The 14,129-nt window shown below is 37.9% G+C and overlaps 2 protein-coding genes across 4 annotated transcripts in view; one reads left to right on the forward strand and one right to left on the reverse strand.

Annotated features, from left to right (window-relative positions):
* The window catches only part of DCAF17 (DDB1 and CUL4 associated factor 17), a 41,037-nt gene extending 30,596 nt beyond the window's left edge, over window positions 1–10,441 (reverse strand). Inside the window, exons 1-2 of one of the 2 annotated variants that reach the window (XM_004460781.4) lie at window positions 9,962–10,441; window positions 9,458–9,561 (exon numbers count right to left, since the gene is read on the reverse strand). In XM_004460781.4, the coding sequence (XP_004460838.1) occupies window positions 9,458–9,561; window positions 9,962–10,087 (230 nt within the window). In that variant the 5' untranslated portion in view covers window positions 10,088–10,441. The remainder of the gene's footprint in view (window positions 1–9,457; window positions 9,562–9,961) is intronic. The other variant, XM_012526078.4, reaches the window with a different exon arrangement.
* Window positions 10,442–10,549: 108 nt separating this feature from the next.
* METTL8 (methyltransferase 8, tRNA N3-cytidine) overlaps window positions 10,550–14,129 on the forward strand; it is a 113,123-nt gene continuing 109,543 nt past the window's right edge. Inside the window, exon 1 of one of the 2 annotated variants that reach the window (XM_058300655.2) lies at window positions 10,550–10,806. The gene's annotated coding sequence lies outside the window, so the exon portion shown is untranslated. The remainder of the gene's footprint in view (window positions 10,807–14,129) is intronic. The other variant, XM_004485044.4, reaches the window with a different exon arrangement.

Below are 14,129 nucleotides of genomic sequence, written 5' to 3' on the forward strand. Positions count from 1 at the left end.
TCAGAATTTTATTCCTTTGTATGGCTGACTACTACTTCACTATATGAACATATCACATTTTGCTTATCTGTCAATGGACATTTGGGTTGTTTCCATCTTTTGGCAATTGTGAATAATGCTGCAATGAACACTGGTGTACAAGTATCTGTTTGAGTACTTTGAGTGATTTTTTCCTATTCACAGATATGGAATACCAAAATACAATTTTCTATATTGTTTTTTTCTTCTTAACTAAATGTTAACATTTTAATCAGATGATTCATAATACACATTTATAGGGAAAAAATCCACCTCATAAAAATGATAAAATTAGTTTATAGTACTATAAAAATACCCAAAATAAACATTACTAATATTTTGCTGCATATTTCCTTCTAGTTTTTCTTTACATATATATATCGAATTGGACATTATTTTCCAAAATTGGATCATATTGAATTCTTCCTTCATGCCTGAACATTTAATATGAATCTGTGAAATCCATGAAATTCATAAACTTTTGTTCCAATATTTTAGAATGAAAATTCATGGATAAAAAAAAAAATACCCTTTAAAATGTTTTTTGCACCCAAGTTGCCTTTCAGAAAGATTGAAAATTTTTATACTTCTGCCAGTACTGACGAATACATTTTTAATCTACGCTGATGTGAAAAATAACATCCTTTAATACATACTTCCCTGATTAACACTGAGGTGTGATCATGAATGTTTAAATATTTTAAACTGATGAATTTTGGAAATAAAACTACTGGTGAAAGAGTTTTAGGGTGATAATTTTATTCACCTTTTATATTCACCAATTCAAAAACTTAAACCAAATGGAATTTCATATAATAAAAGCAACCTCATATGTGATTCTACCTTATATATGATTCTAATCTGCAGATAAAATACCAAGGATGGAATGTTAAAGGATGCCAAGACTATTCACCACTAGATCACAAATCAATAATACCATTTGCTCTGATTTAAACTTAAAAAAAAATTAAAGTAGGTACCTTGAAATTACAAGTTATTGTAATTACTGCTAATTTTGCTAGCTGTGATATGACATTATGGTTATTTAAGAAAATGTTCAGGTTTCCACTTCTGGTCTGACAGTTGAGGAGCTCTGTGGATACACTCACCAGTCAAACTGGCAAAAATGATGAAAGGAGAAACATTTGCAGTCTCTGGAAATGTTCCTGAGACCATTTGTTTCTTTGTATAGACATGAAGAAACAATTTCTGTAATTTATTCAAGAAAATCTACAAGAGCATGGTAAGAACAGGAAGAGTCTGGGGTGTTTGAATCAGGGCCTGCCCCCTTCTTTCCCTCTGCCAGTTCCCAACTCAGATAAACAGCAAATAACAATAACAAACCCTGGTGAGGGGTTGGGAGCAGTGGAGAGTGCCAGATTTGTTACAATATATTATCTGAAATGTTTAGTTTCCAACAATTAAAAAATTACAAGATATGCCAAGAAACAGGAAAGACTGACCAATATACCAAAAACAGGCAACAGAAATTACCTGTGAGAGGAACCAGATGTTGGATTTAAAAGACAAAGACTTCATAGTAGCCATTATAAATATGTTCAAAAAACTAAAGGACTGTGATTGAAGAAGTAAATGAAGGTGTGATGACAATGTATTATCATATTGAGAACACCAATATGAAATAGAAATTATTAAAAAAAAAAAAGAGAACCATATGAAAATTTGTAAACTGAAAGGTATAGTAATTGATATGAAAAAATTCACTAGAGAGACTATAGTAAATACAAGCTAAAAGCAACAATTAGTAAACTTGAAGTTAGATCAAAAGCGATCATGCTGGGAAACGGACTTTGGCCCAGTGGTTAGGGCGTCCGTCTACCATATGGGAGGTCCGCGGTTCAAACCCCGGGCCTCCTTGACCCGTGTGGAGCTGGCCACGCGCAGTGCTGATGCGCGCAAGGAGTGCCGTGCCACGCAAGGGTGTCCCCCGCGTGGGGGAGCCCCAAGCACAAGGAGTGCGCCCGTGAGGAAAGCCGCCCAGCGTGAAAAGAAAGAGCAGCCTGCCCAGGAGTGGCGCCGCCCACACTTCCCGTGCTACTGACGACAACAGAAGCGGACAAAGAAACAAGACGCAGCAAATAGACACCAAGAACAGACAACCAGGGGAGGGGGGCGGAATTAAATAAATAAATAAATCTTTAAAAAAAAAGCGATCATGCAGGGAACAGGTGTAGCTCATACATCCATGTTCAATCCCCAGGGACCTCATTTAAAAAAAAGAGAGAGAGAGAGAGAACATGCCATCCAAAGAAGAGAGAAAAAAAGGATGAAGAAAAATGAGCAGAGCCTCAGAGAAATATGGGACACCATTAAGTATACCAACATATGAGAAAAAAAGAACTTATCATTTATAAGGGAACCCCAATAAGATTACCAGTTGATTGCTTATCAGAAACCATGGAGGCCAGAGACAGTGGGATAATGTACTCAAAGTGCTCACAGGAAAAAACCATCAACCAAGAATCTTATATCAAGCAAAGCTATCTTTTAAAAATAGAAGTGAAAGAAAGACATTCTCACATTAACAGAAACTGAGAGATTTTGTAGCTAGAAGATCTGCCTTAGAAGAAATACTAAAGATCCTTCCTTGGCTAAAATCAGTTTTAAGTCGAGATAGTTATTTGAATCCACACAAAAAAAGAAAAAGACTACCTAACAAGCAATTGTGTAAAGCAGCATGTATAAAGTGCACTGTTAGGCCTCTAACAAATACAAATGCAATTTATTTGCCAATAACATAAAGGAGGTGAGTGAGAGCAAAGGCTTATTACTAGGATAAGAAAATTACTCCAGATGATAATGAGAATCTACAGGAAAAAAATGAAGAGAACAAGAAATGACAAATAAGAAGGTTAATATAACAAAAGCTATAAATATTTGCCTTACTTTCTTCTCTGAACTTCTTTAAAGACTTAAATTATAGAAAGTAATAATAACAATGCATGATTTTGTAATATTTACAAATGTAATGTGTATAACAATAACACCATTAAAAGGGGGAAAGAGAACAGAGCTATATAGGAATAATCTCACTGAAATTAAATTAGTATAACTCTGAAGCTGACTGTGTTAAGATTATATATATGGTAAGCCCTAGAGCAATCACTAAAGGAAATAACTAAAAAAATATAGTGAAATCATTAAAGAAATTAAAATATAATATTAGAAAATATTCACTTAAAGCAGTAAAATACGAAGAAGAAATGTCATGAGACCTAGAAAAAAAAAGACAGATGAAAAATCTAAATATATCAATAACAACATTAAATGTAATTGGTTAAACAATCTAATCTAAAGGCAGAAACTGTCAAATTGGATAAAAGTATAAGCTCCAACAATATGTTGTGTATAGGAGATAAACTTTAGATTCAAAGAACAAATGGATTGAAAGTAAAAGGATGGAAATAGATATACCATGCAAACAACAAGCAGGAGTAGCTATACTAATATCACAGAAAATAGACTTTCAAACAAAATGGGTCACTAGAAATAAAAGGTGACATTTTATAATTTCATAATGATAAAAGGATCAAGGTTATATCAGAAAGATAAAATGGTTATAAACGTATATGCACCTAGTAACAAAGGACCAAAACACATGAAGCAAAAATTGATAGCAATGAAGGGAGAAAGAGATGATTCAATAATAGTAGTTGGAAACTTCAATATCTTACTTTAATAATGGAAGAACAACTAGAGAAAAGATCAAAAAGGCAATAGAAGACTTGGTCAAAGAGACCTACCACATATACATTCTATCCAGCAACAGCAGTATAGTCTTATATTAACTTGATGGAATGTTCTCCAGGGTAGACCATATGTTAGTCATAAAACAAATCTCAACAAATTTTAAAGGACAAAACTAATAGAAAATTGTTCTACAATCACAATGGAATGGAATTAGAAATCAATAACAGAAAGAAATTTGGGAAATTCACAAATATGTTGCAACTAACAACACACTCTTATATAACAAAAGAATACAAAAGGGAAGTCAGAAAATACTTGGAGATGAATGAAAATGGAGACAATATATACTAAAATATAGAGGTTGCAACTAATGTAGTTTTTAGAGGGAAATTTATTGCTGTAAATGACCACAGTGAAAAAAATCACAAATCAATAACCTAACCTTATACCGTAAGACCCTAGAAAATGGAAGAACAAACTAAATCTAAAGTAAGCAGAAGGAAAAAATGTTTAAAGAGAGCAGAAATTAACGAAATAGAGAACACAACACAATACAGAAAATCAATGAAACCAAAAGCTGGTTCATTGAAGAGACCAACAATATTGATAAACCTTTAGGTAGAGTGATCAAGAAAAAGTCAGACTCAAATGACTAGACTCAAATAAAAGAAAGGATATTACTACTAGCCTTAGAGAAACAAAGAGGATTATAAATAAATACTGTGAGAAATTAAACAACTTTGACGAACGGAAAAACTACTAGAAAGACAAAAACAACTGAAATAGGGAAACGGACTTTGGCCCAGTGGTTAGGGCGTCCGTCTACCATATGGGAGGTCCGCGGTTCAAACCCCGGGCCTCCTTGACCCGTGTGGAGCTGGCCATGCGCAGTGCTGATGCGCGCAAGGAGTGCTGTGCCACGCAAGGGTGTCCCCCGCGTGGGGGAGCCCCACGCGCAAGGAGTGCGCCCGTGAGGAAAGCCGCCCAGCGTGAAAAGAAAGAGCAGCCTGCCCAGGAATGGCGCCGCCCACACTTCCCGTGCCGCTGACGATAACAGAAGCGGACAAAGAAACAAGACGCAGCAAACAGACACCAAGAACAGACAACCAGGGGAGGGGGGGAAATTAATAAATAAATAAATCTTTAAAAAAAAACAAACACACAACTGAAATAGACTTAAGATAAAATAGACAATCTAAATAGACCCATAACAAGAGAATGAACTGGTAATCAAAAAACTATCCATAAAAAAAGCCCATGCCCAGTGAAATATAAAAAATCAATTATATTTCTACACACTTGTACTGAACAATCCAAAGATGAACTTAAGAAAACAATTCCTTTTCCAAGAGCATCAAAAAAGAATAAACTACTTAGTCATAAATTTAACAAAAAGAAGTCCAAAATATAAAACAAAACTACAAAATATTGTTGAAAGAAATAAAAAAGATCTCAATACATGGAAATATATCACTTATTCATGAAACAGAAGGCTTAATATTGTTAATAAGGCAATATGACCTAAACTGATCTACAGATTCCATGCAATCTCTATCAGAATCCCAGCTTGCTTTTTTGTAGAAACTGACAATCTGATTCTAAAATTCATATGGAATTGCAAGGCATCATCAAGAGGCAAAACAACATTGGAAAAGAAGAACCAAGTGGGAAGACATAGCCGTCCTGATTTCAGGACTTTTTACAAAGCAACGGTAATCAAGACAATGTGGTACTGACATAAGGATAAAGATACAGATCAATGGAATAGACTTGAGAGTCCAGAAATAAAGCCATGTGTCTATGCTAACAAATTTTTTACAAGGTGCCAAGACCATTCAATGGGGAATAAATAGTCTTTTCAACAAATGGTTCTGGGAGAACCGGATTGCCACATACAAAAAAAAGGAAATTGGATCCTCATCTCACACTATATACAAAAATTAATTCAAAATGGACCAAAGACCAAAGACCTAAATGTAAGAACTAAAACTATAAAACTCTTAGAAGAAAATCAAAGGGGTAAATCATCATGACTGGGTTTGGCAATAGATTCTACCGGACCTCATCAAACTTTAACACTTCTGAACTTGAAACAATACCATCAGAAAAGTAAAGACACAATGGGAAACAATATTTGCAAATCATATGTCTAATGTGGGACTTGTATCTAGAATACTTAAAGAACTCTTAACAAACAATCCAACTAAAAATGGCCAAAGGATCTGACTAATTAGTTTACTAAAGAAAATATTCAAATGGCCAGTAAGCACACAAAAAAATGCTCAACATCATTAGTCATCAGAGATATGCAAATCAAATGCCTATTATTTTATACTCACTATGATGGCTAGAATCAAAAAGTCAAGTAATATTAAGTGTTGGTGACTATGTGGAGAAATTGGAACTATCATATGCTGGTGGTGGAAATATAAAATGGTACAGTCACTTGGGAAAATAGCCTGGCAGTTCTACAAATGGTTAAACACAGAGCTACTGTATGACCTAGAGGAAATCATATGTCCACAATGTCCACACAAAAACTTGTATATGAAGCAGCATTATTTATGGTAGCCAAATGGTGGAAACAACCTAAATGTTTATCAACTGTTGAATGGATAAGCAAAATGTTGTATATCCATATAGCAGAGTATTATTTGACCATAAAAAATATTGATACATGCTAAAAGATGGATGAACTCTGAAACACCATGCTAAGTCAAAGAAGCCAGTCACAAAAGATCACATATTTTATGATTCCATTTATATGAAATGTCCAGAATAGGCAAATATAGAGAGACAGAGAATAGACTAGTGGTTGCTTGGGCTGGAGTTGATGGGGATATATATTAGTTTCTCAGCTGATAAAGCAAATACCATACAATAGGTTTAAAAACAGGAATTTATTAGCTTAAGTTTCGGAGGCTGGAAGGTAATCTTTGGAGTTTCTTGGCTTTCTCTGTCACATGACAATGTACACAGCAGCATCTTCTCCATTCTCTTCCAAATTCTGTTGACTTCCAGTTTCTGGTTGCTCCCTGTGCTTCTGTATCCAATTTCTTTTGCTTATAAGGACTTCAGCCATATTGGAGTACGTCCACCCTCATTTGGTTTGGGCATACCTTAACCAATCTTCAAAGGTTCTATTTACACAGGACCAGGGGCTGGGACCCAAACATGTCTTATGTGGAGGATATGATATAATCTCCAATAGTCTGCTCTCTGGACTCCAAAAAGCCATGTACTTCCAACATGTAAAATACATTTATTCCATCCCAACATCCCAAAAGACTTTAAACAAGCACACAGTTTCATGTAAATCAGTTATGGGTATGGTCTGTCATGGGGCAAAATTCCTGTCTGTCTATGGACCTGTGAAACCTAGAAAACACATTCCAAAATACAATGGTGAGGCAGGCAGGCGTAGGATAAACATTACCATTCCAGAAGGGAGAAACTGGAAGAAAAACAGGGGTCATGGGTCCCAAACAAGTCTGAAATCCAGCAAGGCAAACTCCATTTAGATCTCAAGGTCTGAAAGTTATCTGTGGATTGATGCTTTGTCCTCCAGCCCTACTGGAGTGGCAGCCCCATCCCTCCCACATGCTTGTGCAGTAGCATCTTCTCTCCCTGAACTTTGCGTCACAGACCCCACCCTCTCTGAGCATCAGGATGGCGGCTTGGCCCTAAACAAACACAGGGGCACAGGCCCTACCATCTCTGAGCACTGGGGTGGCAGCACTTTTCCTGACCACAGAGCACAAGGCCTGCCCCTCCAAGCACAGACATGGACCTGCTCTTTCCACACATGGGTGGGCCGCTCTCTTGGCCTGAAGAGATTTCAGCCCAGACCTCTGCTTCCATGGTTCTGCCCTTAATTCATTCTTCCAATTTGACTTTTCTCTGTCCTTTTCAGGCATCGCTTCTGTTCATACAAATTTCACACACACCTATTGGCTCTGAGTGTAGTTCCAGGGGGTCCAAATCATCAGACAATTGCCTTTTCCACAGATCTTTCCTACATAACAGCATTTCTAATCCTGACTGAAATGTCTGACTTGATCCATGTTCAGCCACACCTCCTTTAGTGTTCAGTTAAACACTTACATAGAACCCTGTACTCTGAGAAGTCACTTCCCCAAAGTTCAGAAAGATCCCTGATAGATCCATTTCTGGCCCTAGTTTCAGAGCACACTATCTGCATGGGCTCAAAATTTTCCAAACCATCAATTTCTGGTTTCATTGTGCTTAAGTATTCAGTCTCAGCTTATCCCTTACCTCTCACATTTTACTATAAGTTGCAAGGAAAAGCCAGGCTGTACCTTCCATATTTAGCTTGGAAATCTCTTCAGCTATTTATCCAAATTCATTGCTTACAAATTCGACATTCAATCCAACATCAAAACACAATTTCATCAAGTTCTCTGCTACTTTATAACAATGAATGCCTTTCACTCAGTTTCTAATAACACATTCATCATTTCCTTCTAAAGTATCATCATCCAAACTACCTTTAATGTCCATATTGTTACCTTTATAGCAATCTAAGCTTTCCCTCTTAAGCTAGTTACAATTCTACCAGCCTCCATTCATTACCCAATTCCAAAAACGTTTCCATATTTTTAGGTATTTGTCATAGCAGCATCCCACTTTCTGGTTCTAAAAACTGTTTTCGTTTTCTAGGTGCTAAAACAAACTCCACTTTATGGGTTGGCTTAGTAACAGGAATTTGTTGGCTCATGGAATCAGAAGCTAGCATACATACTTCCTGCTAGAGTCAGAATTTTCTGGTTGCCAATAATCTTTGGAATTCCTTGGCTTTTCTCTCACTTGGCAAAGTACTCAGCAGCATCTTCTCCTTTCTCTTCTGGGTTCCATTGACTTCCAGCCTCTGGTTTCTTTTTCTGTGTCCAATTTCTTTTTCATTCAGTGTGGGCACAACTTAGCCAATAACATTGTCAAAGGTCCTATTATTAAATGGGTTCACATCCACAGGAACAGGAGTTGGAACCTGAGCATGCCTTTTGTGGGGGACATAATTCAATCCCCAACGAAGTAACACCTCAATATTTCTTTTGAGAAGATGAAAATGCTTCAAAATTGACTGTGATGATTGCATATATCTGTGAATATATTTAAAAGTGTGAATTATATCTCAATGGAGGTACTAAAAAAGAAAATGTCCATATCTTTTAGAGATGCAAAGGATGTTTGGAATTTGCTTTAAAATACTTTGCAAAGAAGCAAAGGAAAAGGTGGGAAGAAGTGTAGAAATGGATTGATAAAATGAGTGTGGCAAAATCTTGATAGTTTTTGAATCTAAGTAATGAGTATAAAGGGGTTCACTGTACTCTATTCTATTTTTTAGCACATTTAAAAAGTTCCTCTAAAAGAAGGTTCTCTCCAAAATAAATACAGAAATTCTTCCCAAAGCAGCATCTAATTATTTGTTACCTGGTTCTCTTGCTCCGGTATGTTTTAAGTAGAATAAAAAAATAGTACTCTGGGCAATCTATCGTTTCTGATACATTATAACGTAATGCTGCTTTAAATAAGAATTTACAATGATAAAGTCCCAAATTACATTCATTTTATCCCCTAGTCTTATTTTGGATCGATTCTTCCGTTCTCTTCCATTTCATTAAGCACTAATGTGGACATGTAGGTCTATAAAATATCAGAAGATCAACAATGAGGTGAATTATAGCAAAGATTTTCACCAAAAAATTACCTGCTGACACAACACCGATAATTATCAAAATATATTCTTCCTCTCTCATAGGCAATAGGTGACTTGGAATGAGTTGTCCAAACATTCTTGAACTTAGTACTTTCCTGAAAAACACAATCACGGTTTAGGAAAGAATTCCTAAGACCTAAAGACTTCACTGTGCACCAAATTTAAGCTGGATAGTCAAATCTGCAGTTTACAAAGTAATTTCACATTCATAACGTTATTTTCAATTCTTCCTCACTCTGCTCTCACATTTTTGGTTTAAGCGGGGTGACAACTTTCAAATATTTTGTGAAGGATGACATACGCTTTAAAGAAAAACAAGTGGCAGCCCCTTTAATAGCTATTTATGAATCCAGGTTCAGGGCAAGTATCCCGCCCCCCAACATATGGGACCCTCTTAAAAGGAGGTTCCCAGTGCCTAAAAACTGCACTCCAAAGGAGGTGCGACGGCCAGGCGCTCCGCTGCCCCTCTTCCCGCTCCCGGTTGCCAAGCGTCACCTGGCACACAAGCACTCGCAGAAGGCCCAGGTTCGTCCTCTGCACCACGCCCGCGTCGCGCGAGAAGAAGCCCAGCGCCCGGCGGCTCAGTTGGCGGCACACGTTGGGCTTCCGGGTCGGACCCATAAGAGCGCGGGCGGGGTCGCAGGGGGGTGCGCCTCTTACTCCCACGGGGAGCAGTGGCCGCTACCTTGGAACCTCTAGGCCCTAACTCCTTGAGGTTTCCACTGGGGGCCAGACGGGTAATGTACGGCGACGGGGCGAGGAAAGGCACAGCTGGCGCCGCACCGGTATTTGCAGCCGGCGGCCGCCCGAGCGCAAGCAAGAAAGGGAAAGACACCCCCTTTCTGGCCTTCTTCCCCTGCGGCTTCAAACCCTCGCCGGCTCTCGACCCGGCTGAGGACAAAGCGACATCCTCCGTACCACTTGGCCCGCGGAGCCGCACCCTCACCGGGAAATGTAGTTCCCAGTACCCGCTGCGGGAGCCTTGCTTCTTTATCGAACTACAATTCCCACCAGGCCGCGGGGAGTGGGTTCTCCCTCCGGCCCCGCCTCTAGGCCTCTTGGCTCCGCCTCCTCCGGCTAAGTGGAGGCTGCGCGGTGGCGCTGGCGGGTCCGCTTTTCCGGCTCTGCACGCTGGGCGCTGACCTGAGAAATAGGGGCACGGTGCTCAGTCCTCGTGCTGTTTATTTCCTTGAGCGCTGGGCTCTCGGCAGTCTGTCCCTCACCGTCCCGACCCCACCTCACTACTCTCATCCCCCGATCCTCACTCAGGGAGGTCCTGCGCGGGTGACGGTAGGGGAGCAGTGTGGAGTGCGACCCCCAGATTGCGCCCTTTGCTGAAGGTACGCTCCACGGCTTTCCCTTGAGCCGCGACTTGGACGATGGAAATGAAGTTGACGGTTATAAATTTTGAATCTATAAACATTTTTATTGAGTTAGTGGTGGTAGAGCCTGGCCTTCCCCCACTACACTAGGATTGAATTACTCTTTCCCAGAGGTCCCCTTCCACTACCATCCTCTCCACTCCCTTCCCCTTCTGTGGCTGCTGGGACACAAGCTGATTTTGCGATAATCTCTGCGTTTTCCTTCCCATTTTTACCTTATAGGGAATAGAATATAAAATGTTTAATTGTTACTGGGCTTCCTAAGATAGTCCACTCTGGTTTCCTCTAAGTAAAAGGTAATTTATACTTTAACCAACTCTGCCTGTAGATTGGAAGTTCCCGGCACGCTGAAAGTTCAGTAATCTCGCACCAGATGTGTCCATTGCTTTGCTTTAAGTCCATTGAGGGTGGTGTCTCCGCGCTTCCCACGTCGACTTGGCATGCTTCCTCTCTTGTTCATAAGCCTTCAATGAAAGTTTGAATAATGGCTCCCACTAGCAGAATAAAAAAGTACAGTGTACTGGGTGAATGTTTTGGGTCACAATTTAGTGTTTAGGAAAATTTTGCCATATCTCTTTTTAACTTAACTGAATTTCCTTCAGTGCCTGCGTTTTTGCTGAATTTCATGACTTATTTACAGCATACTGTAAAGTGCTTTGTGTATTTTTAGAGAGTTTCAGAATAGTTGATTTGGTAATTTATGAATGGATCTGTCACAGAGAAAACTAGTACCCAGAAAAACTAACTGGATTTTCTTTGGTTGAAATGAAATTCAAATCACTACTGAATTGAATTCAACGTCTTTCACTTTCTCCTTCCCCTTTGCTCCCACTTGTTTGTGTTCCTGGGGTGTTTATCGCACAACCTGGTCACCCAAGGGAGAGTCATCCTAGATGCCCTCCTTTCCTTCACCCACAAGTGAGTCTTTTTGGTTCTGTAATCCATCTTTTCTTCATTTCCCCTGAGTGGTGTAAGGCCTCACCATTTTATCAAAATCATTCTATTAATTAGCTTCCTAACTATTCTTTCTACGTTGGTTACTTTAGATTCCGAATCCCACTTCCTCTGCCCCCCACTGTCAAAGTGATTTTTTATAAAGCACATATTTGTTATTTCCCTATTAAAAATCTTTCAGTGGCTCCCCATCATCCATAGGAATATTTCTCAAACCCAAGGAGATACTCAAGATCCTCCATTGTTAATTTAAAATATTTTCATTATGTTAAATTTATGCAAACAAAAAACATGTACAAACTCCTTATGTTGTAGCTTTTATACAGCTATAACATAGAAACATTTAGGGAAAAACTGTAGAACCAATAAAATTCAAATGAATACTTACTCATTGTGACCAATGAGACTATTTGCTGGGCCTAAAGAACTCAGAATGTTCCCTCTGGCATATTTTGCTTAGAGTGTGGCTTTTCCCCACTCTGTGTTGAGATATCACTCAATGCCCTCATCTCTTTTCTCTATTTAAACCACTGTGGAACATACCTTTATTCACCAGACCATTGCATATAGTAGTCTCCATTTCTTTATTATTAACCTAGACCATTGAAAACAAAACAGTGCAGCTTGTTCGTCAATGTACTCCCAAAGGCAGATGTGTGAACTGAAATCCTGTGGTGGAACTCAATTATAAGGTTGTCATCTAGATGATTCAGAGTACCTTTATGTTAAAAAATAAAATTTTTTTTTAGATTTTTCTCAATTTGAAAATAATTTAAAAGTTTCTCCTACAGAAATGTCATAGCCTTGAGGAAAAATTTATTAGTCCTTGGTAGACCGGTTGTGAGAAATGCTGTGCATCCTGCCCCCATTTTCAGCCTCCTTTTTTGGCCATCTCACCATTTGCTCTTGTGGTGCTGACATGTTTGCTCACACTCTCAAGCCAGTGTGTATACTTGAAATTTTCTTTGTCTGGAACTCCCTTCCTTTTCCTTCTTTTACCTACTATTTATCTTCAGTACTCATCCCAGCTGCCACAGCTCCATTTGGAAACTTTTTCTGAGCCTTCCAACTTAGTAGCCTTGCCTTTTCTCCCTTGTGACTCTACATACGATGGTTACGGCACTACATTAGAACTGTCATTTATCTCCCCAACTAGCTAGCCTGGGCAGAAACTGCATAATAATATATAATAATTTTGCATCCTTACTACACTAACTCAAATGTGGTTAATGCCTATTTATGTTGAATGAATAAATGGAATACTCTAAAAACCCAATATATTTGTGTAGAATCTATTATCAGCAGTTAACTGCTTTGGTATAGTTGCAGATTTAATCTCCTTTATTCTTTAAATCAATAGGAAAACACTATATTAATATGAAGAAATAACTTTAAAGTTTTAAATCACCAAGAATTATATGTCTAGAGTAGGTATTCCATTTGTTGAAGTAAAATGGTGTGAATAGGTGGATCCAGTGCTAAATTAGGATTTGGAAATTAATTCTTTTTAGTTTTGGGCATAGAACAAACATTGGTTCTTTTTATTTTATTTATTTTCTGAATCTATTGATGTTTACAAGATATTTAATCATCCTTGCCACAATATTTTTAAAGAAATGGAGGAGAAAATACGAGTTCAGAAGTTAATAAAACACTTGCTATAATTTGTTTAAAAAAAAAAGAGTATAGCCAAATAAATATATAAAATACTCAGGTTCTTAAACATTTGTTCAACACATGAAAGAAATTTGAACCAAATGAAATTCTCTTACATTCCACATTTGCTACAAGTTTTATTTGATTTTTAATTATGAGTGGGTATTGAATTTTATCAAGTGCTTTCTATCTGCTGAAATGATCTGCTTAAATCTTATAATGTAATGAATTGCATAAATATATTTTCTAATGTTAAACCAAACTTGAGTTTATTTAGATAAGCCCTTGTGATGTGCTTTTGTCTTTTATACATTGCAAAATTTGAGCAGCTGTTGGTTTCAGTGCTCATTTAGCTCTCTGGACTTTTGCTAGCTTTTGGTCTCTGAGGATTTCTCTTTCTTTCTTGTTAACTCAGTGATGCCTTTAACAAGACATTTTAAAAATGTATTTATCCTGCCTTATGGGACATTTTATAACAAAATGGTTTTTGGGGATGTTAGGTTCACCAAATTACCAGAATTGGAATTCTACTTTTTCATATTTTTAGTGTAAAAGCTTCTGTTAGGTTTAGAAAGGTACATGGTTTTAATGATCACTTACCACCATTGCTGTCTTCTGTACTTCCTCGTCTCTACTCACAGCCACACACATACCCCTTTGCAGGAAACAAG

Source organism: Dasypus novemcinctus, chromosome 7 (genome assembly GCF_030445035.2).
Source record: "Dasypus novemcinctus isolate mDasNov1 chromosome 7, mDasNov1.1.hap2, whole genome shotgun sequence".
NCBI classification, from domain to species: Eukaryota; Metazoa; Chordata; class Mammalia; order Cingulata; family Dasypodidae; genus Dasypus; species Dasypus novemcinctus.